Source organism: Myxocyprinus asiaticus, chromosome 18, assembly GCF_019703515.2.
Source record: "Myxocyprinus asiaticus isolate MX2 ecotype Aquarium Trade chromosome 18, UBuf_Myxa_2, whole genome shotgun sequence".
Classification (NCBI taxonomy): domain Eukaryota; kingdom Metazoa; phylum Chordata; class Actinopteri; order Cypriniformes; family Catostomidae; genus Myxocyprinus; species Myxocyprinus asiaticus.
The window spans coordinates 22,384,124-22,402,323 of record NC_059361.1 but is presented as its reverse complement, the minus strand read 5'-3'; the positions used below and the strand labels follow the sequence as shown (position 1 = coordinate 22,402,323).

At 36.7% G+C, this 18,200-nt stretch overlaps 1 protein-coding gene across 3 annotated transcripts; it reads right to left on the bottom strand.

The window, feature by feature from the left end:
- Positions 1-2,933: 2,933 nt before the first annotated feature.
- On the bottom strand, positions 2,934-9,659 carry LOC127456102 (COUP transcription factor 2-like). Of its 3 annotated transcripts, none has more exons than XM_051724429.1 (3): positions 8,470-9,659; positions 6,857-7,402; positions 2,934-4,968 (listed from the first exon to the last, which is right to left on the bottom strand). In XM_051724429.1, the coding sequence occupies exons 1-3, from the start codon at positions 8,927-8,929 to the stop codon at positions 4,694-4,696; spliced, it is 1,281 nt and encodes a 426-aa protein (XP_051580389.1). In that variant the 5' UTR covers positions 8,930-9,659; the 3' UTR covers positions 2,934-4,693. The 3 variants fall into 3 exon arrangements, with proteins under 3 accessions (XP_051580389.1, XP_051580390.1, XP_051580391.1); XM_051724430.1 differs by having other exon boundaries at positions 6,857-7,384; XM_051724431.1 differs by having other exon boundaries at positions 6,857-7,384; positions 9,144-9,659.
- Positions 9,660-18,200: the final 8,541 nt, after the last annotated feature.

The following is an 18,200-nucleotide window of genomic DNA, read 5'->3' as shown; positions in this document are numbered from 1 at the left end:
CCGTTAACTGTACCTCTTGGGGCTAGATTATGTGCCAACTTCGACCATCAACATCGGCAATTCAGTGACGATCCTTGATGCTTGGACCAGTTTCGCCGAGCTAAGATAATAAAAACAATAAACCTTTACATCTGAGAGAAGAAGAAGAAAAAAAAAAGGCCTCGCACCTGCAAGGATATCGACGTGCTTTATTCATTAAGCACGTAAGTAAATAGGCTATCCGCTATAGGTATAGTTAATTAACAGAGAAGCAGCTAGAAATAATGTTGTTGGCAAGCCATATCCCATTTTTCCACGAATAAATAAATAAAGGTGACATTGTACTGAGGGAGACCTCATTAGTTCGTTGTCCAACGCTAATAAAAGAACAGAAGTGCAAATTATAGAGTTGAGCCTCAACACACGCTCTGTCAACTAAAATCAAGCTTGTGAAGCCATGATCCAAATTACTACTAACCTGCTCTAGTAAGCCTATCAGAGCAAAGAGTGCTTTTAAAGCAAACGAACTATCAATCCATCTCTGACACAATACCATAAAATCATACGATCTATTAAGTTTGTGTAATTTGTTGAAAGACTAACATACTGGAATTTGTTCTTTTGAAAGCATGCAGTGACAATAGAATCTTAAAGCTACTACAGATAGTATGGAGTAGTTAATAGGTCTCATCACTGTATCATACTTACACGCCTTCCTGTGCTTCATGCATTAGCGCTCCCATCAAACGCACATCCTGGATCACGTTTAAAACAATAACAAACATGCATCAATCATTTCCGGTCACCTAAACAAGCTTTACCAATTGCCTCAGACAAGCAAACTTACCAGAATTACGCAATAGCTTTTGCCTGCCCCATCAGTTTTAGGAAGGAACCCGACATTTTTACCGAAAGAGAAGTAAATAAATAAATAAATACTCAAACTAAACTGCACGGAACATAAACTCCATATAAATTATATAATTTAATATATAATGATAATGATAATTATTATTGTTATTATTATTCGTGCAGCTGAACAGCAACAAACAATTGTGCTAGTGATCTGATTACCTATATTGTTCGTTGTAAGTAATTAATAATGATCCTAAAGCCATCAAAAGTTACAGTATTTCAGTCTGCCTGACCCGATATCATACCAAGGTATAACCAAGTTTTACTCTGGGTCAGGGCCGGACTGGGAAGGGAAATCTGGCCCAAAGGTTGGGTTGGGTTCGCTGTCCTTTTCTGCATATCGCGGCGCCGTTTTAAGGCCCGTTCTGCCCATTTCAGCTTATTGCGGCCCACTCGGACCCGTTTCGCGTCCGGCCATTCGGGAAAAGTCCCGGTTCTCCCGATGGCCAGTCCGCCCCTGCTCTGGGTATGTTCTCCTTTATTTTCAACTACATCAGTAGCAGTAGTAGATTTTGTTATTGTTGTAGCCTAATTTTTCATTACAGTTACGATGCCAACAGCAAGCACATAATATGGAATTTTAGGACTCCTGGACTTTTGACAAAGCAAAATTTAACACGGTTTCTGTCTGAAGATTTTTTAGGCATTCGGTGTCGACTGAGGGGGTCTTTTATGCAACAATGTGGTTTCTATTACAAGACACCGCTTTGCTCCGGGTGTCTTGAACCGTAGCTTGCACTGGATTGAAAGACGCCATACTGGCTCAACTAATAGGACACCAAGTTGAAGGCGAGGTTTACGGGATAGCTTCACACGCTTGGTGTCTTCTAACATGATGTGAAAAAGTAGTTCTGCTTTCGAGGTATACACGAAGATAGTTGTGAGAAAAGAACATTGGTTTGCATTCTACGTATTTGCCACGTTACAACGAGATTACATTTCATTTGACATGCATTTATGTATCGAATGTCCAGTGTTGCATTTCATCGCGACTTCAGTTCAGATGTGTCAGTACCTACTCTAAAAGTTTATGTATTAAAGTGATAGGCAATTCCCAACGAGGCAATGAGCAAGAGCTCCTGCGCCTGAACACACTTCAGTTTTTACCGGGGTCAGGAAAGGTGACATGATACTTGGCATATCCTTATTGTGCAAAGATGAATGTTAACGTGTATAAACTAAAGAGTTAGAAGGGAAAAGCGTGCATTCTCGTTTTAAGCTGCCCCACTTTGCACGTGTATTTGCATAGCCAAATTTAGACGTAACCTGGACAATTTCCCATGCCAAACGTCGAAGCCACCCTTACATCCCCATCTCTCTCTCTCTCTCTCTCTCTCTCTCTCTCTCTCTCTCTCTCTCTCTCTCTCTCTCTCTCTCTCTCTCTCACACACACACACACACACACACACACACACGTAAATGCAGCTTTTAGTAGTTTAAGACAAAGCATGAATTCGCTGACCGATAGAACAGACAGATCAGTCCACTAATCATGAATGACAAAACATTGAAAGCCTTTTGATTTCAAATTCATAAATTATAATTTAATACCAAGAACAAATTTACAGCAGAATGCTTGTTTACAATAAGCTAACACAAACAAACAAGAATTGTTTCAACTATAAACTTCCACACACACTCACGTATATCACTTGCAATGAATAATAATCAATAATAATAAAAAAGTATCTATACGTTATCAATACCCTGCAGTAATATATTTTATATATTTATATAAAAACGTGGGTCAGTTTAAACTGTTCATAATTACAATCATGTATCATTCACTGGTCCATATGTGGCATGAGAACAGCCCAAAACAACTGTTCAATCAACTACACAATATGATCCCTTTTTATCCAATCACAACATGGTGTCTTGTGTGTCGAAGAAAACCCTCAAAACAAGAACGAAATTGCAAGCTTTCACACATACACAAGGCATCTGTTACAGACCGAAAAGGAGCAGAACACCAAGTCAAATATAGCCACCCCTTTCCAAACCAGCTCACCCTGTTAAGTGTCAACATTTCGTCGAACTTTCTTTTTTTTTTTTCATTTTTTTTTTTTTTTTTTTTTTTTAAATACAAGGGCTAGTGTACTGAATGCACAGATTATATCTATACAGTCAAAAATTACATATATATATATATCTCAAAGGTAAAATAGGTTAGCGACTTGTGGCCATGCATTCACAGTCTAAATACATGAAAAAGAAAGGAAGAAAAAAAAACGTATTATGTATATACATTACAAACATAACTTTCAGTGCTACTAGCTAAGTCTGTCACTCATTTGAAGACATTTGTATTACCGAAAAATTGGCAACCACAGTTTTATTCTTAATCACATATACGTTGTATAATGAAAAAAAGTCATTGAAATGAATTGACCTTTATTTACAAGAATACTGTCTCTACTTGTGTGTGTGTTTTTAATAAATTCTAAGCGTGTTCCCCATGGTGTATAGACTTCAGTAACCGTTAATAACACATTTGCGCTGAACAGGCACTTTAATGCTTTACGTGTTGAGGGACATTTATAGGGACGTCTTAATAATACTGCTGCTTTATTGTTAAAAGAATGATGACCCATCAATTCCCCCAAGCTCAAAATACAGTTTACTGTGGCAAAACACTTAAGCGAGAATACGTAGTGGCGCTAACAATGGTTGGGTTCTTGCAATACATAAAAAATAAAATAAAAATATTTAGTGGGGGTCTCCTTAACCCTAAAATCAAAAACTTTGTTCTATTGTTTGTGTTACAACCTGAAGACCATCCACGAAACCAAATAATTCCATAGAGGCAGGTCACAACACTCCAAAAACGTACGTACGACATCTTGAAAACACTTTTGTGGAGCGAATAGTAAAACGATTGGGTCGTGCAGAGTAAAGTATTGCTACTACATCCACTTTGGGGGGTTGTCCAAGTCATAGGTAGAACAGTGGCATGAAATGTAGCACACTGGTGCATTACAAATATTCTGCCATTTTGTGGTTAGTGGTTTCAGTCGATCATCCCTACTCTTGTTCATTAAGGGACACCAACCGTGTAAGTGCGCTTGCAGCATTAAACAAAGTCTATATTGCTGTGGATTTAGTTTTAATTCTCGAAGAACGTTTTTAGGATCACTTAATCGTTTTAGAAGTCATGGTTATTAGAAAAAAAAGAAAGAAAAAGAAAATAAAAATAAACAACAATTGCATACTACAGAATTACATTGGCCGGTTTGGAACCAGTAAGAACAAAAATTTACAAAAACAGCTATAGATACATGGACACAGGACAGTATAGCAATTTGGAAAATTACTTTTTTTTTTTTTCTTGTGTTCTTAATCTTCCCAAATTGTCGCTTAAATGCACTTTATAGTTTTGCTGTCCAAGACAGGATTATCAAAATCCTTGATTTATTCTTTTGTCTTTTTGTCTTTTCTTTTGTAGTAATTTTAGTGGGTTTACTTATTTCTTCATTTTTGTTTTTATTTGTTATATATATATATGTATTTATTTTTTTTACAAAACACACACACACACACACACACACACACACACACACACACACAAAAACAATAACATTAGAACAAGCTGTTCATAATGACATTGGAGCAATCTCTGGACTTCGAGGGTTCACTGAAAGTCTCAATTTTAAAATTCACAGTCATTTATGAAAGTCTTTCTTCGTCAAAGTAAACTCGTGTAACAGCCGTTTCCTTCTACAAAAAAAAAAAAAAAAAAAAAAAAAAAAAAAAAAACGCTAACTACTGTAGTCACAACCCCTTTGATCATTCCATCTGCCTACTGAATCGACATGTAAGGCCAGTTAAAACTGCTCCCCGACAGCAACATATCCCTGATGAGGGTTTCAATTGGGGTTTTACCTACCAATCGGACGAAAAATAATTGCTCTATGACCGAGGACGATACAGTACGGAGAGAGGGCAAGCGCAGTAATAACTTCCCAAATCGAGTTGGTTGGTTGGGGTACTGGCTCCGAACGTACTCCTCCAGAGCGCACTGGGACTTCTCTTGCAAACTTTCCACATGGGCCACATCTGACAGGCCGCAAGCATCTATAAGGGATAGAGAAATAATCAAATGTTTATTAAATTAACTGTACACCTGGACCATAAATTTACAAAACGCCAATGACACACACCATACCATTTAACTTTGTTATTTATTTATCCTTTATCCATTTATAACAGCATAATAACGCAATGTAATGCGCAATGCATTGTGAAAATCATATGTGGCACCTTAACTTAATTAACCGGCAATTTCATGTTCAAATTCATATAAATAGTCTACACTCTGGAGTTATGCTTCTCGTATTTCTATAAAAGTTTGCTGAGGGAGTGAGCATTCCAGTGTACGTTTTTACAAATTGTTATACACCTTTTGAATCTTGTTGCTTACAAGCTCCATAAAAAGGACAATTTAGCAGCATATGGGTCATAATATTATGGAAAAAAAGAATCACAGAAGGGCAATGAGAGTATTGTTTTTAAAAGCACGTTAAGAAATAAAATGACAAAATACAAGCGTTTCCTGCCTCAGTCTTCTTTTAGAACATTTACAGATTCGACACACCCTTTCATCCCAATCTTTTAGACCATTTTGCAAGTTGGCTATTCTTAAAGAACGACAACAAACCAGACGTGTAACCTAACCACAAGAGGTGTTAGGTAGGCAGCCAGAAGTTTAACTAAATGAGGCGATTGCAAAATGCTGACTTATGCGATAAACTTTTTAAATAGCACTTTAACTTCATTTCCGTTGATATGTATTATTTTAGGTTTCTATTTCTATTAATTCTCCATTTCAATTTTTATTGTTGTAGGTAATATTATCTGTTAAGGAAGGGAAACTAGTGATTTGTATTCTGGGGGAACAGTCTTAATTGTGCAGATGGCACTTAAGCTTCTCCAGTCATGAATTTCCGAGAGAATATATTCGCTATTAAGTATTACATCTTTAAAAATGTTTCCCTTAGCTCTGTAAAACACAAATAACGAAAGGAAGTCAGGGTCATGACCCAGTTCTGGAACGACTCCAGCATGTGTCTTAGATCTCTAGTTCATCTGAACAAAACAAGGAAGAACCGAGCCTCTTAATAACGCACAGAAATTTCTTTTCGGCTGCTGCAATAAAGCACACTTAAAGAAACCAGGCCATATCATAACTTGAAGCCATCTATCAATTTAAATAATCGGCTCCAGTGTAAAGCTGAGCTGCAATATGTGTAAGTGGAGCATTAGGCCTTTCTTCCCTTTCCTACGAGCTTTACCCCCTCCCTTCGAGCATGACATCCTTAATATCTGTCATTCCAAATAAATAGAAATAATTAATTGCTCTTCAAGATCACGTTATGACGTATTGTAAAACTAGTACAAATAAAGGCTTTATGAGTGAATAGTTCTCATTTAATTATATTGTTTACATTATATTATTTCATTTCAAGACAGGGTTTAGACGACATAATAGTGAGCTTAATAGGTGGATAATGAACTTTTTACTGCTTTTTTCTACGTAAATATGTTTTTATGTCTTGCTGACCCATAACATTTTAACTATGACACCACATAACTGTTATCAAGTGTTAGGCAAAAATGTTTTATGCTATTGACTATGCTTTTATAGCTACTTTAAAAACATTTAGGCATAAAAAAAATAAAATAAAAATAAAAATATGATTTAACTTTTAAGAAATTATTAAAGGAGAGCTCTATTGCATTTATGTGTCTATAATGACTTTTACATTTAAATAGTATTTACACAGTAATAAACGCTGAAACTGTCACACAACGGGTTTCTAAATTGAATAAAAATACAAATCTCTTTCCTCTAAAAAAACTAAAACAATATATATATATATATATATATATATATATATATATATATATATATATAATCTAAAATAATTCATTAAAAACAGATGTGCTGAAAGTAAAAACTTACCTGAAGTGAATAAAACGATGGCCTTTAAACAGCTGTATTCAGCAGAGTCTACGTGCAAAGCTTTGAGCTTTTCTACTTGTTCTTGGAAGATCCTAATGTGGTCCATAAAGGCGACCACTCTGTCCGCAGACATGGGGGAGGCATGGAGCCCAGCTGCCGCCAGAAGTGGAGCCACATGGAGCGGCATGGAGCACTGAGCAGCGTTGAGCACAAACAACTCACTCCAGGTCAACCTCAAAAGGGCAACCTGGTCGGTAATTTGGAGGTCTGGGAAGAAAGGAATATTCCTGGCCCACTCCACCGCACTAAACAGCATCCTGGCTGCCAGTTCACAAATGTTCTCGATGCCCATGATGTTGTTGGGCTGCATGCACTGACTGCCATACCGAGAAGTTGGGTAGGGCTCCGCTCGTAGAAGTAGAGAGATATATCCGGATAAGTAGGAATGGCAGTGCAGCGGGTCCCCATTTGTCAAGGCGAACTGACCATGGTGAGGCTGTGTGGGTGGCATCCGTCCCCTTTGCACTGCTGCAGTAAAAAGAGAAACTGTAGATATTGATGCTTGAATTCTACATAAACATAACATAGATTGACCTTGCCTATGCTTCAGCTGGCGTGATGTTACCACACAGTTTCCTGAGTGAGCCACACGGCCATAACATGAACTTCAATTACATTATTATAATTAATTATTGTCACTTGACACGTGCAGAACTTCTAAACTATTGCAAAATGGCCTATGTGATTGCACTGCTCAGTAAGATGATTTATATATTTAAAAAATCATATCAGGTTATTGATGGCAGAATAATGTTATGTACTGCACATTGCATTGCATACCCACAAAATAATTTACAAAGTCAATCCCTATAATTTACTTCACAGAACAATAACATCGCCTATAGTTTACGCTCTACAAAGGCATTGACAAATGTTTAATTTTTAGTGTACCTGTCAAATAATTACTGTTTTGCGTTTCATAGTAGGCAACATGAGTCCAGTGAATACATGCACAAAGAAAGACATGAATGCTAACCCTTAACCTACTTAGCTAGCCACAGAGTCGGTTTGCTGTCTACTGAGGATCTGCGACTGAATCGGGTTTCTGGCAGAATATTTAATCAAACAACACTAATAAATGCTTAACAGTGATTATTATTCACTTTTGTGCCAGTGGAGGACGATGTAGATTGCGGTCGATGAGGAGACCCTAGCCTTGTGTCTGTGTGTGCAAATGAGTGTGTGTGATTTTGACGCTGTCTCTCCATACTCCCTCGCCATAACCGCGCGGCATATCTGCAGTGATATTATTAAAATCCAGACGCACGCCATTGTTTGCTTCGCTGAATAAAAGTGATAATCAAATGTACCTCAGTGAGGAACATGTAAAAGGCGAAAGAATCGCTTAAGAGAGGGTGTTTATATTTCGAGCATTAAGGGCGCCGTGTTAACGCTCAGTCTCGAGCATTAAAGGCGGTTCCTTCGCGTGCTGTGGTCGGGCAGCTTAAGACAGAAGAGTCGGGGATAAAATAAAATGGGGACGTAGCATGCGTCATTAGTCAGCCTAAATACAAAAGACAAAGACACCAGTAAAACAACAAAAATCCGAATACCTTCCCGCCTCATGCCAACTTTGAGGCATTTTTTGAGGCGACAGTACTGACACTGATTGCGATGGTGCTGGTCAATGGGACAATTCCTGTTGGCACGGCATGTGTAAGTGAGGTTCCTTCGTACGCTCCGTTTGAAAAAGCTTTTGCACCCCTCGCAAGTGAACTGGCCGTAGTGTTTGCCGCTGGATTTGTCCCCGCATACCACACACTCTATGTGCTGTGGCTGCTGTTTTTCCGATTGATTCTGCGTCGTCTGGTTCGTCGGAGTGGACTGTGTGTTGTTGTTCGGGGGTCCTTGAACGGGTGTCTGAGGGGTCGGAGGGGCAATCTGAGAGGCCGTCAGACCCAGCTGGCCTGGTTGAGGGGTTGGAAGGGATAGTCCTCCTTGGGCTTGCGATGAGAGGGTGCCCTGGGTCTCGGCCACATCGTCCTGGGAGCCTCTCCACACTACCATTGCCATATCTATCAGTCAACGTTAACAAACTTTTTGTCCCCCGTTTTTGGTTTCGGAATGCTTTGTTTCAAAAATTAAGAACGCAGCACGGTGCCTTTATCACTTAGGACGGTCAAATAAATAATTCAAGATCGGTACGGTCGGCTAGAGTCTGATTGTCCGTTGAAAGTTGCGCACCGATGACAAACAGTAGGCTATTTCTTGACTGAAATAGCGTTACCTGGCATGTGGCTAAAACTGAAGCAAGCCGAATAGTAGCCTTGCTGTTAGAGGCCAAGTCCAGGGGCACTTGCAGTCATCCATCCAGTAAACCCATCAAGGAGAAATGGAAAATAAACACGGCGGAAGAAGATACTAACGGAAGACAGATGACTTGATGCGTGTAGCGATGTTCGGACGCACAGAAACACTCAGTCTTTTAAGATACTTGCGACGCGCAAGAAGTTCGAGCGTAAAGTCTTGAAGAAAACCAACAACTGGCCAGAAAATATTGTTGCTTCTTCCTTTTCTTCAGATGAGGTAGCGCTAGCAGCCGTGCGCAGTTGTAGTCAAATATGAAGTCAACTCTCCGGCATGCAGGACCGATAATAAAACAAAAAGATCACAACCTACAGAACCTCCTTCATGCGCGTAAAAATAATAAAAGAGCGAACAGAGAATCAAAGTGATCAAATATGTTAAAAAGGGGGAGGTTAGGAAGTGACTGCGATTTGTAGGCGCGGGGATGGCAGACTGCTTTCTCTCTGATCAGCTCACTGAGCTCTCTATATAGTGAACTTTGACACGACTGCTGCAACTTAGCACACGTTACCATGGAGATGAGTTGCCATATATGGAAAGTGACTGTGTTTGACTGGTCAGAGCTCACGGACCTCCCCCTGAACCCCATTGGCTAGTCGGCACTTGTGCTACTTGGTTCTTTGCCAAAGCCAGGAATACGGGTCGAGGAGCCGCGTGGTCCTAAAGAGAGCATATACAGTTTGATGGAAAACGATCGCAATCCATGTTTTATTCCCATTATTTTAAATAAAACCCACGATTTTCACTTCTTTTAAAGCTGATACTCCACAGTACAGATAATACTATGCAAATACCTGTTAAAACAATCCATGTTATGCGATAATTACACAACAAGATAAGCAATTGTTTTAATGATATTTCTTTAATTTAGATATTTTATTTGTCAGTGTTATTGCATTGCAAAGCATTTTGTTACATCTATTGTATAGACTGGACCCAAAGTGTAGGCTATGCTAAATTGTTCAGTTCTATTAATCCATTTACCCGCACTAACGCGTCGTTATAAATAAATAAACTGCATATCATTTATCAACAGTCAATAATACAGTTGCAAATACATTTAAAACAGGGACGGTACACGAGAGAACAAGTAATATGCTCGAGATGCTATTGATTCAAGTTCGAGTAGCTTACACTGTAATCAGTGAAGGGCTTTATGACAAAGATATATGCCGAAACTCTAGCAGCCTATTTAGTAAGTAATAAAGTGTAAATCCTACCAGAAAAAAAAAAAAAAAAAAAAATAATATATATATATATATATATATATATATATATATATATATATATATATATATATATATATATATATATATATATATTAAAAAGCCGCAAGAGTCAGTATTTTTATACGCTTTTTCATTAGACGCTATTAGTAAAATACTAAATCATAAAAATATTAAATAAAATAAAAAAATAAAAAATAAAATAAAAAGGAATGGGCTAGCCTACATATTTACTTTGCTTTGATTTAAATATATATCCCCTAAATTGGTCAAAAATGCTTATAATAGCAATAAGTCGACTGTCTTGAAGTGTTAACATTTTTTAAATCAGTTTCCCAACAATTTATCATTAGTCTACTTGATGAAACCATCACCAATTTTCACATATGAGATATCGTTCTGAGCATGACTACTAACATTAAAGTTATGTACAAAGTCATTAGTTGCACAGTAATGCTATTGTGTTTGATAAATCTATCATCATGATACCTGATTTAGATGGAGATTAAAGGCCAATCGGCTCTCAGTATCCTGTGTCATTTATGCAGAGGTATTCAACGTGTTCTTAAATTGTGTTTAAGTGACAAGTGAATTTGAGAATAAGCCTGGGCTTTTAGGGCCTTGACATAGCCTAATACAGACATCCTTATCAATTATATAAAATATCCCACAACTTACTCGAAAGGACCACTGTGCTACAAAATAAACAAAAAACATTCACAATTCATGCAAACATAAAATGACTAAAGCTATCTGAGAAAGCAGATCTTAGAAGTCTGATGTTAATGAGCATGGATGTTCAGCTGTGAGACTCGGGGTGGTCAAATGAGGTGCCTCCCTTTTTGCTCCTCGGGTTATAAGTCAGAGTACATTTTTTAACGCTCGCTTGTTGAAGTCTACTTTCTGTATCACCAGGGGATGTCAGAGTTGGGTCCACTGAAAAATATACAGAGCTAAATCATAGCATATGCTGTCTACAAGGGAAAATGTCTTAGATTGGATGTACAACAGTGTATGGGCGCCCCCTAGTGTGTGGATTATTTCTGCCTGCAATCACTCTTTAAGGTGGAAGAGCCATCTTAAATGGAAACTACAGACGGTCGCTCGCCTCTCACATACAGCAAACATGCGCTTATTTTAATCTGATTAATGCTTATGAGATTTTCTACTAATTGACTTGGACGTTGCGTTTGCAGCTCTCTACCACATATTTTCTCTACAGTGTTGTTCGCGCATGGAAGTATTGCAACGTTTCGGTTAATTTCGGCTAGTTTATTGAAACGATAAAAGTGAGCACCCTACCCATTCAAAGCCTGCATGTGAACAATACAGCCGAAAGCAATACTGCATAAGTAAATTATAGCCTACCGATTCAACATGGATTTTACGCCCAGATAAAGGTGAGTGTTTTCATTTTCATTCCCTCCACAATTTAACTGGTTAAGACGCGGATGTGCGATACGCTTTTTCTTCAATGCAAGAATAGGACTGGTAAATAAGACTGATTTCAGACTTCTAACGCGCAGACAGACAGCCATGCAATACATTACCATCACTTCCTAAATAACATCATATATATATATATATATATATATATATATATATATATATATATATATATATATATATATATATATATATATATATATATATTATTTAATAAAGTGTTCAGTTCAATGATGCGATAGAATAGTAATTTTAATCTATATTGCGGATGAATTCACAATAAAAATATGCTACGATCAGTTTCACACTTCTAACGCACAAACAGACATGCATGCAATACATAAGCATTACTTCCTAAATAACAGCTAAGACAACTTAAAAAAATATATTGAAAATTATAACTAGAAAGACTGCGTGCAAAGTTGCGATTATTATATACTAAATGGACAAAGTGTTCAGTTCCAAGATGCGGTTGCTGTGGCTAAATGTCTCTTTCAGAAGGCTAATTTTAATCTATATTGCGGATGAATTCACAACACAAGAGACGATCAGTTTCACATATACACTCAATTGATGTGTAGGCTACATGTTAAGTGAGATTTAATTCCCAACAATTATAGCCCAAACATACCAAATGCATATGATGTCGATTCGTCTTCCCCGTGGTGCATCCTCTCCTATATGAGAAAATGTACTTAGTCTTCTCTTTCTGTGCGAATTAACGGTCTGTTTGGAAGTGGAATCAACGTTTCCTTTTCCGCTGACCGATTTATACACAAAAATGCGTCTCTCTGTTTATTTGAATGATTACTAAAACTTCAGGGAGATGAAAAAAAAAAAAAAAAAAAGACAAACCTACAAGCAAAATCAGTCAAACTTTTCTGCGACGCTTGAATCACGTGCTAATATTTGTTAATATCCTAATAACAGCTACAGTCATATTAATGACTTTAAAGATAAATATGTATTTTTTTTTATTTATTTATTTTTTTAATGGCAGAAGAGGCTCCTTTGCGTCTTTTTCTTTTCCACAGAAGGTAAAAGCCTTCCTCAGTGCAGCTGCTTTGTGTGGGCTGTGTGACTGGGAGAGGGAGGGGTGAAGTCAGGAGAGACACCTGTCTGTTTATGTGCAAACTAGTAACAGTGATCTGTCTTTGTCGCTTTTTTTTTCAATGGCTAAGTTCAAAGTAAGGACTTTACTAGATCAATGAATTACGACCATTGACGCAATAAACCTTTACCGTTGTGCAAATATTGCTTTAATATGCCCATATTGTAGGTATCATGAAGATACATAATTATAAGTCTCCAAGAATACAAATGAGAACATCTACACCTGCCATGAAGGTTCGATACTCTTAAAACCATTAGTGTCCGAATAAAACATAGCTGACAAGCACTTTAGAAAACAGTTCTAATCTGCAGACTGTCTATAGATTGCATTCGTACGTCAAATTGCCACAGACCAGACAATCATGGTTGTAGTAATTCAAGGCAGATAGGTTCAAAACGTTGCGTACAGGTATATGGAGACTTAATTGCTTATTTTGCTATGCCAGCTATACTCTCAAAATTCAGACCATGTAGTCTGTAAGTTAAAAAAAAAAAAAGAATGTTACACACAATATATATATATATATATATATATATATATATATATATATATATATATATATATATATATATATATATCGTAAATTGTTGTAGTGTTTATCACTCAGTAATTTAAAGCGTGCCGCGCAAAGCCTTAAATTCACAATTTGCATTAAATTTGTATACATTCTATGGATGTCTCAAATGTGACATCTTAAACAGCTAATTGAATTACTCAAATTTGACTATTTTTGCCAAGGCATTTTTTTATTTTATTTTTTTTTTATTTTTTTTTTTTTTACAAAAGGCTAATTGTTCCATCTAAAAGAACTTCAACAAAAGCAAACGCCACTGGCAACCCTGCAGAAATGCATCACTTTGCACATCAAATCGGTGGTTCTTGTGAAGGAAAGTTGGAGATCCTTCAAACAGCCAACTTGATGTTGATCAGTGTAGTGCATTCTGAGTCGTCGGGGTACATTTATCTTTGTAAAACGCACTGCACAAGAAAGAGTCCTCACACACACACACACACACGCACGCACGAACGCACGCACGCACGCACGCACACACACACACACACACAGAGAGACAGAGAGAGCTCAGCATGCGTTCACACACACAATAGCGCACCCCCATCGGGGCCTTCATCGATTAGGACGAAACACTACACTAAATATTTACTGATCACACACAAATAGCAGGATCTTTAACGATTTTCCATAGCAGGGACGCAAAGAAAGGGGTAAATCACGTTATTATTGTTTGCAAAGTAAAGTACGCACTCTGGGATACGGGTGTGTAAGACGTGACTCATGTAAGAGGAGATATAAGTGAATAAATCGATGGACACTGAATAAGACAGCAAAATATCCAACGCTACAGCAAATCTATTTGTGAGTGACAATACAAACAAAAGGCGATCTGCCGATTAAACTAGATGTTAAACTTTAAAAGAAATACCTAAATCAGTTTAAGTATGATTAATTGCAATTTTAACGTTACATTATATAAAACCTAAAACATCAAATGTTCAAATTGCCCTTTTGATTCTTTAAAAAAATAATAATAATAGTAATAATAATAAATACAAATAAAATAATCGAACACTTACAGATACACAGTAGGCCTACATTTATTTTGATCATATTAAGTCGTGGCCATAACATTGTCATTCTCAAAGATCTGCGAACTCAGGTTTGGTGCAGGTGTCTATTGCGCTTTGATGGGCTGGAAGAGGAAAGTTCACCCTATTCTTATCGCTGCCTTCACCGTATCCTTCAAGCAAGAGATAGAGGGAATCTGACCCTCGGGTCACTGAGATCCCGGCCTGATTAACCCTTGCGGACCCAGTATGGAGCAAAGGTTAACCAGGCTAATCAACGTGAGGAGTCTGATTAAACTGGACGATCAGAAGTCAGAAATAAAATTTAGCTACTCTCTGAAATATAATGATCGAAAACGTGGCAAAAAATAATTCGATCGCATCTCACAAATTTTATCATAGGTTATTACTGCTCATTAGTGTAATTAGCTACAACATGCTAATGAAGTACCACCAAAATGGTCTAAACAATTTAGTTTTAATCGTCACTCTATTATTATTATTATTATTCCTGAATGTATCCTGACTTTTGATTGTTATTACTTTGTTGTTGGGGTTGATCAGACGATGTGGTTTAAAACCTGTCCAAATGAGCAAGTAATAGACCTGTCAGATGGTATGGTTACAGAATAAAGCACATCTGTTGTGACAGTCATGCATTTTGTGATATTTCTTAGCAATTGCAATTCTCTAGAGCAATATAACAATACATTTACAATTTATTATTAAATAGGCATTATTTATTAATTTAACAATATGTTAAATAATCTGAATCCACATATTTTCAGACTGACTATATATCTAAAATACACCAATATGTTTTCTTGCTCCAAAGTTTGTCATCTTATTTCTAATATTAGTAACATAAATTAACATAAGTAATAATAATATGCAAATAATATTAGCAATGCTACTAACAATTATATTTGAATGATGTAAACTGATTAAATAGAAACAGCATGATATGAAAGCTCTTTAAGTGCTCCAGCACTAAGTCAGAAACAGAAAAGGACTTGACAAATCATGTTGCTGACAGTCTAATATGAACATGACAGCTAGCATGAAATGTTTCCATAAACAAGCTACAAATGTTTCTCATATGGATGATGGTCTTAACTTTCATTTAAGCAAATACATGATTATTTCAGCTGGCCCTAGTTTATATCCCATTGTGGTATTTTACTACTAAAAAGGGAGACCATTTTTTTTACTGTTTCAAATCTGATGATGTTTAACACATTAATCCAAAATAACACAGAATCTTTTGAAGCATTTTTGCATGCAATCTAGCCTTTTACAAACCATAGTGTGTCATTTAAATAGTTCTTAAAAACTCCCCTTGACAGTCTTCAAACTCATTCAAGAAAATCTCCTATTCAAATTGAAAAGGATTATGGTTTTATTCTGTACAGAAGCCTGGCTCTGTGCCCATATATGGTGCAATTTGTTCAGCATTACCTTTAGTCTTAAAACAAGACCATAGCCCTGGGAATTCAGAAGACTTAGTGTTTCTTCAGAGAACAACACGTTTTTCACTGTGTATGTTTCTATCCAAGACAAGACTACCACAGTTCATGAAAAAAGATATTCAAGTAACGCCCATGTAGCCTGACTTCAAAATGTAAAAGTGTGGGAAGTATCTTAATGTCCTTTTCTTATTTCCTATAATGATAGTCATATGACCTGTTACACAAAGTAGTGTAGTAGAATGAATTGTACTACTGAATCAGTGATAGTTTCCACAGTGGTTATAGCAGTGATATAAAAGAGGCAGTAAACATTACCCATACAGGTGAAGGGTCATAGTACTGCAAATAAATACACCTTTGGTGTAATAAAATAATTCAAATTTGAGTTTTGCTCTGGTGTCATTAGATATAATGCATTCACAGTACTTGATATGAAATTACGCAAATTGTTTGCCATCTGCAGCAAGCCTTTAACAGGCAGCATATCATCATGAAAAATGATAAGTGATTATTGCTATTTGTATTTTGTTGTCGGTTTTAATGTATGTATGGCAAACACAACTACTGTACTGTACTGGAGCGCTAAAGAAGTGTTTGCAACTATAAGTAAATTGCACTCAACTCCCTTTTTCAGACTTGTGTGTAATGAGAGTGAATTGTACTGAGTTGATGCAGAAGTGGCTTTGCAGTTTTATAGATTCTTACTATGCATATAAGGCACTTTTAATTAAACTACTGGTCATTTAAAGTTAGGCAAAATGTGAACAGAAAGACTGTATATAATCTTTGCTGTTCTTGATATTTTCACAGATAATGTTTTGGCCTAATACTATTAAATATTTCATAAGTATATTTATTTGTTGTAATACCTTATTATAATTATCCACAGAAAACTATTTCTAAAAATATGTTTGCTTTTTAGAGCTGTAACAAAAGAACATGATTAAGCAATGGAAGGTTATATCCACTATGGCTTTAAAAAAAAAAAAAAAAAAAAAAAAAACGTGAACATTATAGACAATTCGCTTCTTAAAAAAAAAAAAAAAAATGCTACTGGTGGGTGTGTGCATGTGCATGTACATGTCTTTATGTGATTAATTCATCGGGGCAGGTTACCCCCTCCCTGCCTATTTCTGTTTACCCTGAGGGCCAATCTAAGAAGCCAGCAGAATCATGATAGATCACATAGTTCGATTCTCCAATGATGGATTACAGTCAATTTAAACAGCAAAATCTTAATTTGTTTCAATAATCTCTTCTTAGACTGAATGCCAAACTTCCTTCCATTTTCCAATTCAGCACTTCCAAGCAAAAATCCCAGTGTGACAAAATGGGGTGAGGCAAATAAAATATGTGATACTAAAAGCCACAATCGACAATTTAGCATTGTTCCATTTCAGCAGTTCTTCCCTCAGTGCAATATAGGAGTAAAGGCAAAAGGGATGTATCTGCAAAAAGCTTTTCACTGGAATACATGGAAAAGGAACACTTAATAATTTTGATGCAATTGACCACATACTGTGATAGGTAACTGTCATTTGGTCTGCCTTAACCTATAGATAAAATATAAATGAATGTGTTCTGGCAGACTAGCTGTGCACTGTCTCAGACCTCAGCAGGACTGTGAGGAGGGCAGAGGACACAGGACCCTGTGTGAGGACTGAAGAATGCTCAGTGGTGACATCAACACCAAATGCACGACGGGAGGAGGAACTTTGTGCAATTATCCCACAATAAAAAAGCAGGGAAGGTAGGCCTTGATATCAGATTGGTTTAATATATGCTTTTCACCTGCCTGAACAACTAACCTGTAATAGATTATTTTATAGGCAAAAGGATCATTGGCTCAAATGACAACGTGGTTCTTGAAATCAACTATGTCTAGTTGGAAATTACAGAGCACAGAATTATGGTATGCTGGTTTTCAACCTTTTTGACCCCAAGGATCCCCATTGTCTAAGACAATATTCGAAGGCCCCCCATAAACTAGGAGACTCAACAGATTAAATTTTTTTATCATGATTAATTTTGTCATTCTAGAAGTTTCAGGAACTGTCAGTTTGTTTTTTTTCTCGATTTCTAGCAGGTTTTAGCAATTTCATAAATCTAAATATTATAACTTATAAAAATACAATAAA

What these genes read in the sequence shown, in the direction of transcription:
- LOC127456102 (XM_051724429.1), bottom strand. Translation starts at nt 8,929, where the DNA reads ATGGCAATGGTAGTGTGGAGAGGCTCCCAGGACGATGTGGCCGAGACC. An exon ending in AGTTGGCATGAGGCGGGAAG is followed by an intron (nt 7,403 to 8,469) that starts GTATTCGGATTT and finishes CAATATCTACAG; the next exon opens with TTTCTCTTTTTACTGCAGCA. An exon ending in CATCGTTTTATTCACTTCAG is followed by an intron (nt 4,969 to 6,856) that starts GTAAGTTTTTAC and finishes TATCCCTTATAG; the next exon opens with ATGCTTGCGGCCTGTCAGAT.